The following is a 17,995-nucleotide window of genomic DNA, read 5'->3' as shown; positions in this document are numbered from 1 at the left end:
CAAAACCCCTAAAGTGACAGTCTGGTCACTGAAGTGGGAGTAGTTTAACTGGCCAGTAGTTTGATAGAAGAGACTTAGCACTTAGAATACCTTCACATCAAAACAAACAAAAACCAAAACAAAACCCCAAAAAACCACCAACCTCCCTCCAAACCAAACCAACCAAAACCACACACACACACACACACACACAAAAAAAAAAGGAAATCAAAAGAGAAAAGGAAATAAGAATAGATATAAAGCTGTTTAGGTATAAAGGTGTTTATACCACTAATAATACAACATAATACTGAAATATCCACAGATTCAGTGTTTTGGAAGTGTTTAAATAAAAAAACTGTATGTGTGCAGAAAATGAGTGTGCAAAGGTCCTTTATTTGATCTCCTTCCATACCAATCAGCTCCCCCTGGGGTTCAAACACGGCTTTAGTACCAGAATTGAAAACAGGAATTAGGCAAAATGCAACAAATGTGATAGAGAGCAGACACAACTTAGAACAAATGCTCTTTTATTACTCAGTTTATCCAAACATTTTAGTTTTCTCTGCAAGATCTGAATCAGAGCAGCAATACAGTCATTTGTCCACTGTAACATTTCCATAGAAGCCAGGACCAAATGCTGTGTGTTCAAGCCACATGAAAACTGAACCACATCCTTAAGAGCAAGAGTGACAAATTGCTTGCAGTCATCTTTTCATTACTCAGCTGTGAGCATCACACAAAAAAACCCAAGAAATTGCTTAAGGAAAGAAAGTGACTTGTGTGATTGTCTATTGATAATTCATAATTACAGAATGACACAATCTGACAACTGAACTTCTACAGTAAGTTTGCATTTTGGGTTTTACTATAAATATTTGATGAGGTTTGCTTATCAGTATATTTGGTGAGTGTTTAGACATGAGAAATCTTTAATGTTTTGATAGATTTCATATAGAAATAGTTTTAATTAAGTATCCAAAGCTTTAGAAAATAAATGTTTCAAGAAGATTTGATTAAGACATGTACTAATGAGAGAGGTATAAGAAAATGCAGTTAAAATATACAAATTTCAAGTGCAGAAAGAAACACCATCACTTCTCAACAGTTTAAACCTTCCTTCTCAAAAATCATCTTTCTCTAATAAAGCTAAAATACCAGCCTTTTAATAGGCAGCCCCACTATTCAGTTGGTAGGAAAGATACATCTATTGCACTAAAAGTACAAAGCTAAGAAGAATGCATAATATTTTATTCTTAAACTTATTTACAAAAATATATTGCACCATTCCATTGTCCTTTTTCCAGTCAGTGTTAAGGAAAAGCCTATTATGTACAAAGTTAAAAACAGAAGTGCAAAAGCAGACTGAAAGAAACCAGCAAGAAGTTTATTTAAAATGCTAAATACAGTTTATTACCTGACTATAGCCCACATCCAGTATGACCTAAAATAATTTATACCATATATATCTGCAACTTCAGAAAGCCTTGCACTTCTCTGCAGAACAAGCCTTATCTCTCACTCTAACCATCAGAAGGTTTACATAAAATGTAAGGGCTAATCAGAGCTTAGCTTAACAGCTTCATTTCTCCAGGTAAGTGATGCTCTTTTAGGTAAATTGAAAAAGCTACATAGTATTACACATGTACTTGAAAGGTAGTGATAAATCAGGCATGATGGTTTTCATCCTTCTGAAACACCATGAGGAAAAGTTTGCTGATGTTTCAGGACTGATAATTCACAGGCATTGCCAGTCCACATTATATTAGCACAGCACATGGTCCTGTCTCAGTCTACCTGCCACTGGGACTGTCATGATGCTCTGGGGTGTAGGTAAGGAGAACAATCATAACCCAGAGATGAAGCAATGCCTGAGAAAAGAAAAGAAATAAATTTAGCATTGGCAATCACCATCCACAGCAGCAGTAAACAGGAGAGCTCTCAATGAGAGCTGATAAAACTTTTGTAGAAATATTTTGATTAAAATATTTTTTCTGTTAATCAGATACTTGTAAAAAAATAATTGTCATTTGAACAATGAAATGCTAGATCAGATTCTGAAGAAGCTATTTACAGAAAACTAATGACTTTACTGAAGAATCAGAAATAAAGCAGCCTGTTTTCCTACAGATTTGTGTTGTCTGGTTTCTCTTTTCCTCCAGGCCACAGTGACTTCAGCTGCTCCCTCTGATATCCAGTCCCCAGCCAGCACATTGTGATGTGCCTTGAGTGACTGGTAAGCCACTACTCCTGTGCCAACTGGCTGACACCACTGTAAACCAGCCAAGCCCTGATTTCCTTTTCCCTACCACAGGCACTGATTTGAGGCATTTTTATGAATTCTGTAGGAATGTTAATTCTCACTTACATTTGGCTGAAATTGTCCAATTAGAATAGAAGCTGCCAGGAGTACAAAAAGGAATACATAACCCACATTTATTTTTTTAAAAAGTATTTTAAAATATTCAAGTTATACTAGTCATAGTCAAGGTTTGAGGTGAAAAGGGATAACTGACACTGACTGCCCAGCTCCTATAGAGCCACCATCAAGTTTCCCTTCAGATTGCAGCTTGAGCAGCAGAAGTCTTCAGGGGTTTTTACAAAGCTTGCCTTCCACAGGTTGATCTCAGGCACCTGCCCTCCAGTGGATAAGGGAGGCATTTCACTTCTAGCAATTGACAGCCTGACAGTTTTCCCAATGTGGGCAAGCAATTTTCTACTATTTAAGTCTACCAAGGAAAACCTGTCTTGCTACTTTTTCAGCTACTGGAGAAGAGTAATCATTAGCCACTGAAAAAAAATCAAAATAGAGAGTCAAATATTACAAAAGCTCTAAAAATGTTATTTTCCTAAATGCAGTGAATACAGGTGTGGCAGATTAACCTTGGCAACTGGTCACTATTAGTCCATATTTTACCACTAGAAATCTACTTTCACAGGCCTTTGAATGGTAGTTACATAAGTGTCTTTAAGACTGCTATACTAAGAATTTCTGGGGAAAACTGGAAACAAGCAACATGACTCCAAAATGCCATTGTGTAAGTATTATTTGGTCCACTTTCCAAAAACCCATATTGAGTAGTTAATTATAGCCTTTTGAACATCAATCTTGCCATTTAAGACATGCTGGCATATAAACTGGCTATAGAAACCTTTCTTGAATGCAAGCTGACTCACCATGTAGATGATTACAAAGACTCTTGCTATGGGGTATCGCCTCAGAAAGATTCCCAGCCGAATGCTACACAGGCAGCAAGAGAAAACAAAACACACAATTCAACACTGAGCAATAAATTCCTGTTCCACTCATCCCATCCACCACAAACTCAAACATCATGGCTTTGTATCTGTCTTGAATTTTCTCAGATACATACAAGGCTTTGTTGTTGTCTTGAATTTTACTTCATGTACTCAAAACATTAAGTGGGGTGAGAAAATTCAGATTACAAAACATGCCCTCTTAATTTTTTCCCAATCATAGAAATCCTTTCACAATGAAATTCTAGTACCATGGAAGCACAAAGGACTTTCTACCAAGGTATCTTGCTTTCAAAGGACTAAGAAGGATTACCAAATTTTGTTTTCTGTTGGTGTTTGTTTCTAGTTTTAAGGCAGACCTTTGTCAATTCACCTAACTTCTCAGAAAGGGATTGAAGCAAATTTATTGCTGGATCCAGAGTGATTTTAATTTACTAATTTCTTAAACAGATTATCTTCCAAGGTAAACAGCTGCATTGGCTTAGAAGGCAGAATCTTGTCTTCATCAGGACTGAAAGAGTACAATTGATACTCCCTAATAATACACTTAAGAGTGTTTATCATAAACACAGTCAAAACCTCTGAAAGTAAAAAATGTAGAAGACGATAATGAATTTGGTTAGACATTTGTTTATAACGTAGGGAACTTCTTGCATCAAAATCTGTAAGAGCTTCACTCAACTAAGTGACAGTAATCTGCAAAAGCTTAAGAGTATGAATATGACAGGGAAGCACAAGTAGGAGGATGGCAGCAGCCTCACCTGAAGTGGTCGATGGTGCTGGCAGCTCTGCGCACCCTCCCGTACACGCCGGCCGCGCTGCTCTCGGCGCCGCCGAACAGCACGGGGACACTGCGCAGCCGGGCGCCTGCTCGAGGGAAAAACAGGACACGAGCCTGCCTTAAATGGAACCAACTGATACCACAGAATAGGCATGTATAAACAATATACAAATACTGATCAGTATGATTGTGCTGTCGCCAATTCTTGATAAACTTGCAATCAAGTCAAACTCCAACTCAGTATAATTTTAAAGCTTACTAATTTACTAAATGGGTATCTTGATATTCAATTCCATCACGTCACAATAACTATTATTAAGTGTATAAAATGATGGGCTTGATACTGGCACAGTCTCTCAAATGGTTTTTTTACTTTCATACAGTGAAACTTTGATTAGTATTTCTGACACTAACTTGTACATTTGACATTTTACTTTATTTACATTTTTACCGTGTATCAACTTCTTTTAAAATAAAGATTTAAAAATGTTACTTTTGTGTAACTAAACTTCAGCTTTCTGAAGTTACTTACAAACAACTCTTGCTTTGATAAGCAGAGAAAATATCTGGACTGTTGTTTCACACCTCTCGGTGATTGTCCCTTGCTTTTAAAGTTACTTTACATATATACAAAATTACAAACTATGACTCTGAAAAGCAATATCCCAACACCATGGATCAACTGATGAGGTTATCCCAGAGATACAGGACTGACAAACCAACCTCATCAGAACCATTATATTTTAAGATGCTTTTCAAGAAAAACAGAAAGCAAGAAAGAAATTAATGTCAACCAGAGCAATTCTCAAAAGGATGTATTCCATTCTTATTCCCCTCTCAAACCCTTTCTGCAAAAGAAGACTTCAATCCTGCTTCTAATATTCAGTTTAAACCCCAAAATACAAGTTTATTTGCTCCTGTGACAAATTGTTCCAATACTGCCATAGCATTGAGAATTAAAGACTAAATTTGCTTTCTTAAATTTACTGAAGTAATTTGTTCACAAAAAAAGAAGCTCTAGTTAACTATTTTTTATGATACTGGCTGCTGTAGAGAAGGTCTCTAGACCTAGCAGCCTATTTTCAGCATTTATTTTTCCTTACAAACTCAGGCTTTCAGGGAAAGGCATTAGGAAACAAAAAAGCCTGGACTGCAGAAAAGACAAGAGTTTCAAGAATTTCCTTATTTACCTTCAGCACCATCAATGCCTGCCATGTTAATGGAAGGTCCATTAGCACTTGTGCCTTGGACAGCCTTCAGCTGCTGCTCGAGCCTTTCCAGCTGGTACACAAGTGAGTTTTTCTCTGTGCTCAGGCTCTCTAACATGGTTTGCTTCTGAATTAATGTTTCTGTCAGCTGATGAAGCCGATTTTCTAATTCTGTCTGACTGCTACTGCTTAGAGTCTTGTTTGTGAGCTAAAAAAAAGCAAAGAAAAAAAAAATCATTCTAAATTCAATCTCTGATCAACTGACATAAGACAATGCTCTATTACAACCTAAGCCTTCAAGAACCAAGTTACTCCACTGCAGAGTTTTTACAGGATAATGTAATCAAAACTATCACTGGTGAGTGCAATAAAGAGGAAACTTAATTTCAATAGTTGTTAACTGTTTACATTACCCAAGAAACTCTATGTCAAAATGTATCTTTCTGTTTTCCACCTATAATCATATGAAAGTTTCTGTATAAGCCTAAATTTGATCACAACATCGATGCTGTGCCTCAGAGACAAGTTTAAACAGCAATCAATAGCACACCAATCCAGCTTGGCTACCATACTTTCAATTTAGTGAATATGCAAAAAAGTTTTCAAGCACCATTTTACAGGAAAACATGAATGAAATGGTGAAAATGCAGGATGTGTTGCAGAAGAACTGAGAAGCACCAAGGCAAAAAATGTGATTGTACTAATTGAAACTGCAAGGCCAGCAAATGGACCTCACATTTGACATGGATGATGTAATTCAATTTGCAGAAAATATTTCAAGCAAATGGGAATCACCAGATCTGCCATCTGTGCAAGAGCTCATCTATTCACTACAGTCTTGGACTTCAGCCACTTTGTGGCATCATATTCCACAAAGATGTAGCTTCATTAATTAAGATTGATCGGGAATTACAGATACCCAAAACACAAATTAGGTGCCTGTAACCAGACAAGTTATTTAGCACTACTTCATTTGCCAACTTGCCCAAGAAATCTGTATCACATCACAACCATTTCCAAATCCTGACATTCTAACTGCTCAGCTGACCACATCTGAATCCAGACTACCAATTTCTCCCCAGACAGCCTGCTTTTCTTCATGTTGCTCAAGGAGGCTGAGGGGGCTCACAAGTATGAGGAGACTGATACACTGATACAAAGGAAACAGGTCCATCAACACAGCAGTAGAACTGAGTCAAGACTGAAACACTTTAACCCTAATTCAACTGCTGATGTTGAACAGGTGCACAGGAGTGAAGGAGTGCCCAGGCTCACATGCTGGCCCCTACTGCCACTGGCCAAGACAGAGCAGTGGGCCACATGGATCACTGAGTCTGCAGGATATAACTTAGGTTCTCTGAACAGTTACAAGGATCTTGGCAGAATTTATAACGACCTAATCAAACTCCAATGGGTTTTTAAGTTTGCAAAGAGAAGAATGTTGATCCAACACCCCCCACCAGGTCTAGTTGGGAAAGTGGTTGATTCCCCCCCCTTATACAAAAGCACACACAGCTACAGAAGTATTAAATTGTATATTATATATACAAAAAAATACAAACTATTTACATGGTTCCCTACTTTCAAAACTCTACTCTCTATTGAAAACAAGTACACTGTACCTCACTAGTAGAATGCTTACAGGATTTTTAGGATAGTTCAGTCAAATGAGTAGCTCCTATCACTGTTTTCATAGCTGAAGGTGACAAAATTATTTTTCTATACACACCTGATTTCTGAGCTTCTGAATTTCCTCCTCTCTGTCTTTTATTCTGCTTTGCAAAGTATTCTTTGTTCGATACAATTCCTCTTCAGTATAATGTAGTTCCTATAAAATTTATCACAATTACACATAACAGATATTATACATATATGTATTTTGAGAGACAAACTCTAGTTACCTAGAGTTTCACAACACAAGAAAGCAATGTGCTGCAACCAAATACAAACTGAAATATTACCTTAGTTACATGTCTGGCTAGGATGGGGAGTATGGGGATAGAGAGAGCTGAGTATCAAGTCACAACATATATGGCCAGTGGAGACTGCCCTAATATAAATATCAATCCAGACTAGTTTACTAGGAGTCACACAATTTCTCTTGGACATTTTTATCTTCCTTAGACTTTTACCATTTGTTGTAGTGCTGTCTTAAAACTATGTCAATAATGTAACAATTACAAAATACTTAGGGGGTATTTGTATTACTAAAATAAACTCATTAATTAAAAATACCATACTTTAAACATGTTTGAAAACCCTTGGCATAGCTATCTATAATTCTGTATGACATACATCTTCCTCCAAAGTTTAGGACAAATTAACATAGCAGATGTGAAAGGAGGAATATTAGTAAAAAAAAAATACTGAAGAGTAAATTTAACTGTAAGTTTTGTTACTCCCTTGATTTAGTGGCTATTTTAGCTCCCACTTACAGACCTGTCAAGCTTATCTTTTAAATTAAGGCAACCTTCAAACCACTATCACTTCAGCTGTCAGCTGCTACAGAAAACAGATAACCCTGTTCTCCCTTTGAACCATCAGATGTACAAAAAATAGTACCTCTACTTATTTTCTGTCTTCATTTTCTGAAACCTTATGACAATAGTTAAAGCAACTCCCAGACAGAACTGACCATAATTATATTAAGTATCAACAAGAGCAATTATGTTAAAAGCACATGTAAAATGCGTGTCCTTAAAAGGAAGACTTCAATTTCTGCAATAACTGATGCTTTTTAAAATTCACCTCATTCTTTCTATTGACTTAAAGCATATTCCTCAGAAGGGCAGGAGTAACAAAATACAATCTACCATCTGCTTTGACATAATAAACATCAGCTACCCATCAAGAGCAGACCTCGACTTCTGCCTTTTAATTAGTTCAAGCTGCGAGCATCCCATTAAAATGTAATTTCTGAAAGGATAGATAATCCTACAAGATAAATTGTTCCTAGCAGATACAGAGCACTCGTGCTTTCTTTGCTATTAATTCTCTTTACATGAGCTTTTTGTTACAAGGAAAATTTTTAACAGGGTGCAAAATATTTGTCCAATTTGTACTGCATAGTAAGTTAATTTGCATGAAATACGAGTTTGCCTTTTTCCCCCCCACTCTCTTTATAGCACAGAACTTCTTAAATCAAGGCAGAATTTGCTAAAAAGATGACACAATTTGACAGAATTCATTTAACATAATTTTATCAGCAATTTGTCTACTAGAGCAGTTTAGAAGTAATGACAATTAGATTCAGAAGTGAGTAACAAATTGATTAAATAAATTGCCTCTAAATTGGTACTACTATGACATGGTTTTATAAGCTACAACTTATGTATTAATTGAGCAGAGGAAGCTTCAGTATTAGGGGTTTTTGGCATAAAAAATGTGACACTTGTTACTATATCCCTGTCATTTGATTATTGCCCTGCTGAATAAAACTCAAGATCCCGATCAATCCTGTGCCCTTCCTTAGGGCCCTGTTTATTCAGTGGGATCTCTGTTCATCAGCAGTATCCAGAAGGCCCCTACCATTGTTTGGTCCTGACTGCACTTTCCTTGGCCTAGTGACATTCACCAAGCTTTTGGTGATTTCTTTGGAGTACTAGACAAAAAATTAATCAAACACTGCCCAAGTATCCAAATATCCTCTCATTAAGCCAAATGCTTTGCTGATGGCACCACATGGGACCTAAAAAGAGATGCAGCTCTCCAGAATTCCTTACCTGTTTTTGCCGTTCTAGTTCAGCTTCTGTCTCTTGCTTGGCCATTTTATGTGCTGATATCTGCTCTTGTAGGTCTTGAAGCTGCTCTCTCACTGACTCAGCCTCGCTTACCTGCTGTGTCTCCATGTCCTGAAATAAACACAAATATTACCATTTCACTAACATTCAGACATTATTGTAAACCTGTCATAGGTAACAGCAAAAAAAGTAGTATGTGCAATACTTTTTCAAAGGAAAAGGAAGGTGTGGGTGTATTGGATAAATCACATTTGATCATTTTATACAGAAAATTTTTAGTAACACAATAATAAAATAAATGCATTTTGTGAAAAAGAAAAGCCTCTGGTTCTTCCTTTCTACTGTCTACAGGTTAAAACTTTGTAAAATGGGCTTGCGTGCAGCTGCTGTGCTGAGCCCATTATGCCAGCAGATGGATTGGATTATAGTGCTTCAAGGATTAGTAGCTATTGCAGAAAAGAATATAGATGATGGCTAGAGAAATCACTATGATTGTTAAGAAAGAAATGCTTCCCTCAAAAGGAGTACACAGTAATGAGGGAAGAGAGAAGTAAGGTAATAAATTCTAGAAACAACAGACCCACAGTATACAAGGGAACAGTCCTTTGTTGCAGCTAACTGCAAATACAGGTGTACATAGGCACAGCTACCTGCAGCTCAGTTCTCATCTGCTGTATCTGCCCCATTAGTTTTTGTATTTCTTCTCTCTGAGTGTCTCGCTCATGTCTCAGTTCCTCCAGTTCCACTGTGCTTGCTGTATTGCTATCCAGGCCTTCAATACCAGAGCCTTCTTTTAAGCTGTTTATCAACTTTTCTTTAGACTGAAAAAATAAGTCAATACATTATTAACAGCAGTACTGAACACGTGCTCAACTAGAATATGCTATAATGACTGGTTTTTCTGTTCTTTTATCCAATAATGCCCCTACACATTTGAAAATGAAAATGCTTCCGTATTGATAATCTTTCTGATTTCCTGTGTGCCATAAGAATAATTTTATTGAAAGCCTGTGCAATCTGTAGAAGAGTACAGCTTTGCTGTTTACAAGTGCCTAGAACATTAAACTTGTCACAGATAACACAATTTTGGTCCTCTTAGTACTGAAACAGACAAGATGCACACCAACAGACACTATAGACAAAACTGACCCCCTTTTTCTCCTGCCAACAAAATCTAGAACCAAATACAGTGATAACTCTTCCAAGAAAGTGGATAAGCCATGTTATTCAGAGTCAATCTAGTGTTATCTCAATACTGACTTGTGATTTTAGGCTTTTCATATTTATCAAAATGATTAAAAAACTGTCCTTGAACATTTGAACTAAAATAACTATTCTAAAAAGAGATCTCTATCTTCAACATCTTGCTGACATTTATAAACAAGACTCAAACCAACCACATCTGGACATGGTATCTTTGACAATTTACATAGTGCAGAACTCAGCACAAAATACCTGATTTTGCCACTGTTCATACAACATTAATCACAAGCAACCTTTCAGGACATGGAAAAATATTCTCTGGTTACATGTTAAGTATCCATTCTATGCTATGTTTCAGCCTCAAGCAGAACAGAGCAATATTATTGAATCAGGAATACTGGATATGGAACAAATTGTAGATTTCATATACTTAATTATCTGGACTCTTGAATGTGGAATATACTGACAGATATTGCACAAGAAGTGCAACGGTTCACTTGGATTTTTTTTCAGGTTCAGGACCTAAACACTCATTTCAATTCCATAACTTCATCTATAAACTCAAGTTTCCAAAAGGCAGACTGGTAGCTGCTCTATATATGTATCATTACAGATATGCCCCAGAACACATTACAGATCCAATGACAAAAATACCACAAGCTAGATTATTTGAAGCATAACACCTTAAAACAGTTAAAGCACACAAATCACACTGTATTTCTTCCCAGCAATGCTTACTTGGAGAATGCGAGTAGCTTTCTGTTTATAGTCTGTCAGTTCCTGTTTTGCAGATTCTAGGTGGCTTTTAGTTACTTTGACTTGCTGCTGAAGCTCATCAGCTCGCCTCTTTTCATCTAAATATTTTCTCTCTGCTACAGTTATCCCTTCTGCCAGGTTCTGACGTTCTGCTTCCACTTTACTTAGACGAGCTGCAAACTCATTCTATTAGCAATAAAGAAACAATACTTTGTGTTTAAACACAGTCTCAACTTTAACCTAGGAAGGAAAAAAGAAAGTTTAAAAGCACCTACACAGAGCACACCACCTCCTATCTACCACCTCCAACTTAAAGACATGTTACAGCTATGTGGAAAGAAACTCTGCTTGCTTAAGCAACTGGTATATAATCCAAGTAAGGATATGCTTTTCTTTCCCTCACCACAAACAGTGAGGGAATAACAATCTTCCTGTTATTCAATTTATTCAGCAAACAAAAAGCAAGTTTGCCCCTCAAAAAATATTATCAATTGTAGTATGATAGATTTGGAAGTACTGTAAAAAATCCAAAACAGACACTGATAAAGACTTTTAGAGATGTTATTATGTATAACAAAGGCCAAATTAAGTGTAGAAAACAATCTCTACTAATAATGTACTCACACCTTTACCACAGAAGTGATCTTTCATCTTAAGATCTCACAGTAAAATTGTGTAACAATACACCATGGAAAATGAAACTGATTACTGACTTTTAAAACATGCATTAACATTAAAGTTAGCATGGAAAAAAAAACAAACCAGTAAAAGTTGTCAACGTTAATCATCAAAAATTTTTACTTATGAAGCTTTCAAAATAACATGTAAGAAATAAACTAGCATCTCAAGGGTATTTAGTGCAGCAGACAGCACATTCTTCCAAGCAATTAATACCCTGAAGAGAAACTGAAGTCAAAGGGAGGAAAAAGCACATGGAACCTCATGGATCTGGTCTCAAAAGCAGAGTCTTAAAGTCTTCCTTACTCTTCATGTCTAACCTGCATTTGTTTGTAACTTGCTTGCTCTCGCTTGAGTGCAGAGTCTGCATCACGCAGCCTCTCCTGGAGAGTTTGAAGAGCTTGATTTTGTAAACTGCTTCCTTCACTGTGGTCTTGTATTATCCTGAAAAAGAGAAACACATTAACTGGAAAGAAGCAAGCTAGCATGATTTTTTTTTTTTTTTTTTGTGTAGAAATATAACCTCCTGGCTTCCAGACCAGCTTTGAAAATTTGTCCATTAGATTGCTGCATACAGACTGTGTGAGGCCTGGGGTTACTGACTCACACTTCTCCTCCTTGGCCTGTGTTCTAGAGTATCCACATCCCAGCAGCAAGGTAAGTTCAGAAAAATCATTATATTTGTGAATAACCAAGTCCATTTGTCAAGGAAAAAAAACTGCTGTAACTTTCAGCTTCATGCCTCTGACACAAATGTAAATACTTTGCACAAAATGGATTTCAATAATCAGATGCCAAGGGATGCCCTATTTAATACTCATTTATCCTGCTACTCTGCCCACTATGACAGAGCATTTTAATGCAAGCTTTCATCCTTGTATTTCAAATCTTTCCTCATTAGTTTATTATCTTTTTGAAGACTAAATTATCGATCTTGATTTTTTCAAACTCATAACTATTTGCAGAATTCCAAAGCATGAAATGATGAAGTACCGTGACTTTTCACTCTGCAGTGCTTCCAAGGCTTCTGTCCGAGCACTTAGGAGCTGATCAGCTTCTTGCAAACGTACTTTCAGCACAGCCAGCTGGGAATCTTTGGCACCAACAGCTTCTGTCAGATCATCCACTCGAGCCTGAAGTTCTCTAACCATCCTGTCACTCTTTGAATGGTCAACATTCCACTTCTCCACCTTCTCCCGGGATTTGTTCAGTTCTGCAAAATAACAAGTTTCCTTGAAGTTTACAAAAGATATTGCAAGATCCTGTAAGCAGTCAGGATGCACCTATGACATTTCTTAAAGAAAAAATTAAATACAACCAAGTTGAAGTAAAACTGAAAATTTATGAGCTACCAGTAGCAAATGCCAGATTGGCTGTCAAAGCACAACCCAGAAAATTTTGGAGGTGATTTCAAAATAGACATTTCCTTCTGAGTCACACTGCAGATGACCGATTACACCTGCCCCATCCCCTGCAATGCCTACTGTCAACTATCCCTGTACCAAAAGAAATGTTTGCATAAAGAATCTAATTCAGTTTGAGTTCATTGTCACATAAAAAAGCAATAGAAAAATACACCAGTCGTGAATAATGTCTGAATACTTAGAAACTGTTTTTAATCTAACACCACACATTAAACTTCACTGGATACTAAAATTATCTGGTTTATGCAATTACTGTGAAAAAAAATGTGGCACCTCAATTTTATGCCTAACACCAGGAGTTTGCTCTGTTTTATCATTTAATTTGTACTCACATTTTTTTACATTTGTCATGTCACTTGGCTTTGAAAAAGCCAGTGATGCCATATTAAAAATACTAACTTGTATTTTTCTAGGCATCAGAGACTGTAGTCTACTATAGCCAGAGAGCAGTCAGTTTGAAGTATTCAAAGGAATTTGCTCATTTAAAAATATTTATTTTGCAAAAGCCATTAAAATGCAGGAAAAGTATATTGAACATGGTATTTGCTGACCATTTTTTATTAAGATGTAAGCTTTGTAACTAGTTTAAATGCATCATTTCAATCAACATTTGTTTCATCTTTGCAGCTGAACAAGCCTTTTAATTTCTCCCATCTCATTACATGGGAAGTCACACATGCAAATGTAGCTGGAGAGTTTTTATTATAAATGTACAGAGCATTGTTTCCTAGTTCACTAGCATTTTACTGATGTTATAGCTGAAGTACCTTCTTGTGTTTCTTTGGACCTCTGTATTAATGAAGCTACTTCTTGATTCAAAGACTGAACTTCATTTCGCAGCAGCTGGTTCTCCAGGCGAAGATTGGAAAGCTCATGTGATTTGGAATCATCATCAGCTGGAAGGCTGGGGTTGGTTACTGCACTTGGTGATGAATCCTTCAGGCCATTCCCTTGTGCTCCCAGGCCAGAGTCTGAGCTGTCTGGAGTTTCTGTACAGAAAGATGCATCTTAGAACAAATGTGTGTGTTTGTAAACTGCCTTTCTACAAACTGTAGTCCCATGGTCTCCATCAATGGTTAAGGAACAACAATGATAATAAATCCAAATAGTTTATGCTGAAATGGAATATGGAGCTGCTTCTCATAAGGGATTGCACAAAACAGGAGTATTTACATGCATTATGCAGTGTTTTTGTTAATACTGCAAGACAAGATGTAGAAGTTATAAAATTTCTCATTACATAAATGGCAACACTAGATTTCAAAACATTAACACTCTATTCATGACTTTGCTGCTCAGAGAAGTCCTAAGAAGCTGAAGAGTAACAGAAAACACTAAATATACCTGAAACTAACTGCAGGAATTTTTAGTACAAACTCATTCTGGGTTTCCATTCAGATTTTGCCAATGCCAATTTTATTTTAAAAGAGGGAACAATAAAAGAACTCCTAGTGGTTTTCTGAACAACAGTCCCCTGGAGGGAAGGAGGAACCAACAGCCTTTTCCCATCATGCACACACCCAGTATTCTTGATTAATGCTGTGAAAGCTACAAATCCACTGCAAGAGTCTTGATTCCATCATGCAGATAGTTGGAAGCTTTGCAGCAACATTAAGATAAAATGACAGAGCAAGCAACGAACAAACAAGCAAGCAATCTAAAGATATTACTGCTGAATTTAGTATGTCTCAGGTGAGTAACTGCTGAAAATCCACAGGGCCAGACTGCAACTAATTCTAAGCAAGACTGCAGCAAATTTGTTAAAAGATTATTTACTTCCCTTGTGATCACTATCCAAGCTGCTTCACCTTCCTTCTCACCACTGCAACAGCTGCCAACACCCCAAGCCCAGGGAATGGGGGCACACTATTAATTCTGAGCAACACCACATCACAAGTGACAGCAGTGACAGGAAGATTTCTTCCACATTTTCTCAAGCCCTTTTCTGATTAAGGTAATCCTAAGAAGTATCATTATCTTTCCTTTGATTTATTTACACAGTTTCCATCTTACCAAATAATTTAGGCTCATTTCTTTGTCTGGGAAACTCAATAGATTAAATTAAGCTAATGAAGCAAGAAATGAGCCATTTATAGCACAGATTAGATTATAACCATGGCAATATATGAAGTATAATGTTAATTGATTTTGTCTGTGGCTAATATATCATAATATAATTATAATATATCATAAGCTACTTCAACATATTCTATGCTGAATATACAGATATATCCATACAATCAACTCTGGAAAACAGCATGTTTAAATCTTGTATTGTAACTGCATTCCTTCTTATTTAGCAGCTCCACAATGCAAAGTCTGCTCAAAAAACCTCAGAAGAAAATTCAACAAGCCACACTGAGCAAAACAAATGTTTCTTAAGCACCAATCAGCAGGGCCACAGAGCCAGGTCCAAAATATCCGTATTATTTATTATTAGTAGTAAATCTGACTAAAAATCATGGACTCAAAAATAGAAAAAATATTCACATGTTTGGAAATTATCCCTTTTTATGTCTAAAGCATGTAGTAAGCAAAAAAACTGGCATTTACAATACTTTACATGCTGAAAGTACTAAACAAACAACAAAGTATTCTAACTACATTATTAATAACAGAACCACTTGCTTCAATTTTCTAAAATAAGTAACAGCAAAGTAGCACAGCCACAAGGATGGAGGACAGCCTGATAAGAGAACACAAGTTCCTGACACTTCCCAGCCACCATCTCCTTTGTGTGGTTACCTTGAGCCCAGCCCCAGCTTTTGACTGGCCTGGAGGCTCATTAGGCCTCTGGATTTAGATTGCAGTCGTGCAACTACTTCTGGCAAACCCAGAGGCTTTATCTCTCTGGCTCTCTCATGCCTGTAGCTCTACACCAGCCTGTCCACATCCAGCTTCCTGCAGGACCAGCAAGTTTGCCAGCTCACCCCTCCAGCATGGAGGAACAGGGAAACACCTCACCTCACCTGCTGCACTGGGCAGCAGCCAACACCATTGCTCCAGGGGTGAAAGTCACACCCCCTCCCACGTGGCAACAACAGCCCCATGACCAAACAGAAACAGCAGCACCTGTGCTTCTGCATGGGGACAACATGGGGCTGATGCAAGGGTAGACCACAGCTCAGAGAGGTCAGGGTGAACAGTAGCAACAAAGCAGATCCAGAGCACAAAAGATTTTGGTATTAATTATGTAGTTTGACAAATTAGCATGGTATCTAGTATTACCCCAGTGATGAAAAAATGTGAAAGGCCCTGCTGTACCTCATCTGTTTGACATACTACCACCATCAAATGTTTCATGAAGTGACATGAAGTTTCATGCATTATCTAGCCTTACCCTAGACATACTTGGATTTTAAGTATCTCTAGGTTCAATACTATTTAACTACCATTGCCTTGGCTCCTGATGGAATTATCTTCAGTAGTTTTTGCACTCTGTGTACTGGTAGACACAGAACTAATGCTTGGAGTCCGAGAGTGATTCTGAAGAACTGGTGCCTTGCTCTTCTCCCTTTTAGAATCTATCCTTCCATTAGGTTCTTTCTCTGAACTGTTGAGAAAATCAAACAGCAACTCATCGTCAGGTTCTGACTTTTTTCTTCTCACAAAATGTGAGGCAGCTCTGGGTGTGGAAGCATTTTCTACTGCAGAAGCTGCCTCTGAGGATGTCCTACGTGCTGTTTTAACATTTGCTGTTCCTGCTAGGATTGTGGCCTTTTGGTGTTTAATATTTTCAGCTGCTGATGAAATGTAGGCTGCTTTGGATGATGTCTGGTATTTCAGTTCTCCAGTATGCTGGTGCACTTCAGAATAGTCGCTGGCAGAGTCCAAGTTTTTATTATCATAAACTGCACTGCTTGATGTGTCTTTTTTGCTCAGAGCTGATGCAGCTCCTTGGTCAACCCTGTTGAGTAGATCCTCTGCCTTTCCAGCAAGATCAGCAAGCCAAGACATGATGAGTGTCTGTTGATGAGCTTTGTACAACTAAAATTTCAGGACCATACACTGCAAAAGACAGATGGATTACAAATCAGATCGCTGCTGATAAGACAAGATGTACTGTTTACTTAAACAATTGTTAAGTTCTTAGTGCTGTAGTTATTGTAATACTTTTTTTTTCTACACATTTGACATTTTGCTGTTTGGGCAACTAATGTAAATAAACCAAACCATTTTCTGAGGAAAACAGGCAAAACGTAGGTTTTAAAATCAAGATTATTAAAATTAGACCACAGCATCAGTTTCTGATACCATCAGCTGCTACAGAGTATCACAAAGAGAAAAAAAACCCTATGCCTTAGACGTTTGGCCTGCAAATTCCGAACCCGGCTCAGGTAGAACAGCTTGTCCCGCAGAGACTCTGCAGCCCGCAGCCTGTCCCGTGGCACCAACAGGGCGGGCAGCCGCGGGCCTCCAGCTGCACACGGCGCCGGCCGCCCCCACCCCAGCGCCCGGGGGCGACCTTCGGAGTGGCCGCTGCCCCCATCCCCAGCACGGCCTGCCCGCCGCCCCGCCCAGGCCCGGCGCCCCTCAGGGGCCGCGGGGGGCTCAGCACAGCCCGGCCTCACCTCCTGCCAACGCGGGGGCCGCACGGCCCGGGAGGAGCCGCGAGGGGCCGGCGCTCAGCGCGGGGCCGCGGGCCGGGCCGGGCGGCGCGGCGCCATCGCTTCCGGCAGACGTGGCCGCCTTTCCGGGCCGCCGCGCGCAGGCGCAGGGAGGGCTCAGGCCCCGCCCACGCACGGTCAGGCCCCGCCCCCGCCGCTTGCCGCGCGCCCCCTGGCGGCGCTCTCGGTAATCCGTGAGGCGAGACTCGTCCGGAGCTGCGGGTGCCGCAGGATCACGGAATTATCTCTGCTGGAAACGATCTCTAAGATCAGCTGTTAGCCCAGCACTGCCAAATCCACCAGTAAAACCATATTCCCAAGTGCCGAGTACTTCTGACTGTCAGATCCTTCCCTGTCATCG

The 17,995-nt window shown here is 38.6% G+C and overlaps 1 protein-coding gene across 2 annotated transcripts; it reads right to left on the bottom strand.

The window, feature by feature from the left end:
- Positions 1–492: 492 nt before the first annotated feature.
- On the bottom strand, positions 493–17,751 carry GOLGA5 (golgin A5). 2 transcript variants are annotated; one of them, XM_079308357.1, is made up of 13 exons: positions 17,599–17,751; positions 16,420–17,035; positions 13,795–14,016; positions 12,597–12,816; positions 11,924–12,047; positions 10,908–11,111; positions 9,617–9,787; positions 8,949–9,077; positions 6,956–7,054; positions 5,209–5,434; positions 3,999–4,107; positions 3,157–3,220; positions 493–1,850 (listed from the first exon to the last, which is right to left on the bottom strand). In XM_079308357.1, the coding sequence occupies exons 2-13, from the start codon at positions 16,982–16,984 to the stop codon at positions 1,773–1,775; spliced, it is 2,211 nt and encodes a 736-aa protein (XP_079164483.1). In that variant the 5' UTR covers positions 16,985–17,035; positions 17,599–17,751; the 3' UTR covers positions 493–1,772. The 2 variants fall into 2 exon arrangements, with proteins under 2 accessions (XP_079164483.1, XP_079164484.1); XM_079308358.1 differs by having other exon boundaries at positions 3,999–4,104.
- Between the last annotated feature and the right edge of the window lie 244 nt (positions 17,752–17,995).

This window comes from Erithacus rubecula (genome assembly GCF_903797595.1).
Source record: "Erithacus rubecula genome assembly, chromosome: 6".
NCBI lineage: Eukaryota > Metazoa > Chordata > Aves > Passeriformes > Muscicapidae > Erithacus > Erithacus rubecula.
Note: the sequence above shows the minus strand (reverse complement) of the source record. Positions and strands in the feature narration are given on the sequence as shown.

Coding starts and splice junctions, on each gene's coding strand:
- GOLGA5 (XM_079308357.1), bottom strand. CDS start 16,984: ATGTCTTGGCTTGCTGATCTTGCTGGAAAGGCAGAGGATCTACTCAAC. Junction 12,817..13,794: donor GTCCAAAGAAACACAAGAAG/GTACTTCAGCTA, acceptor GTTATTTTGCAG/AACTGAACAAATCCCGGGAG. Junction 12,048..12,596: donor CTGCAGAGTGAAAAGTCACG/GTACTTCATCAT, acceptor TCTCTTTTTCAG/GATAATACAAGACCACAGTG.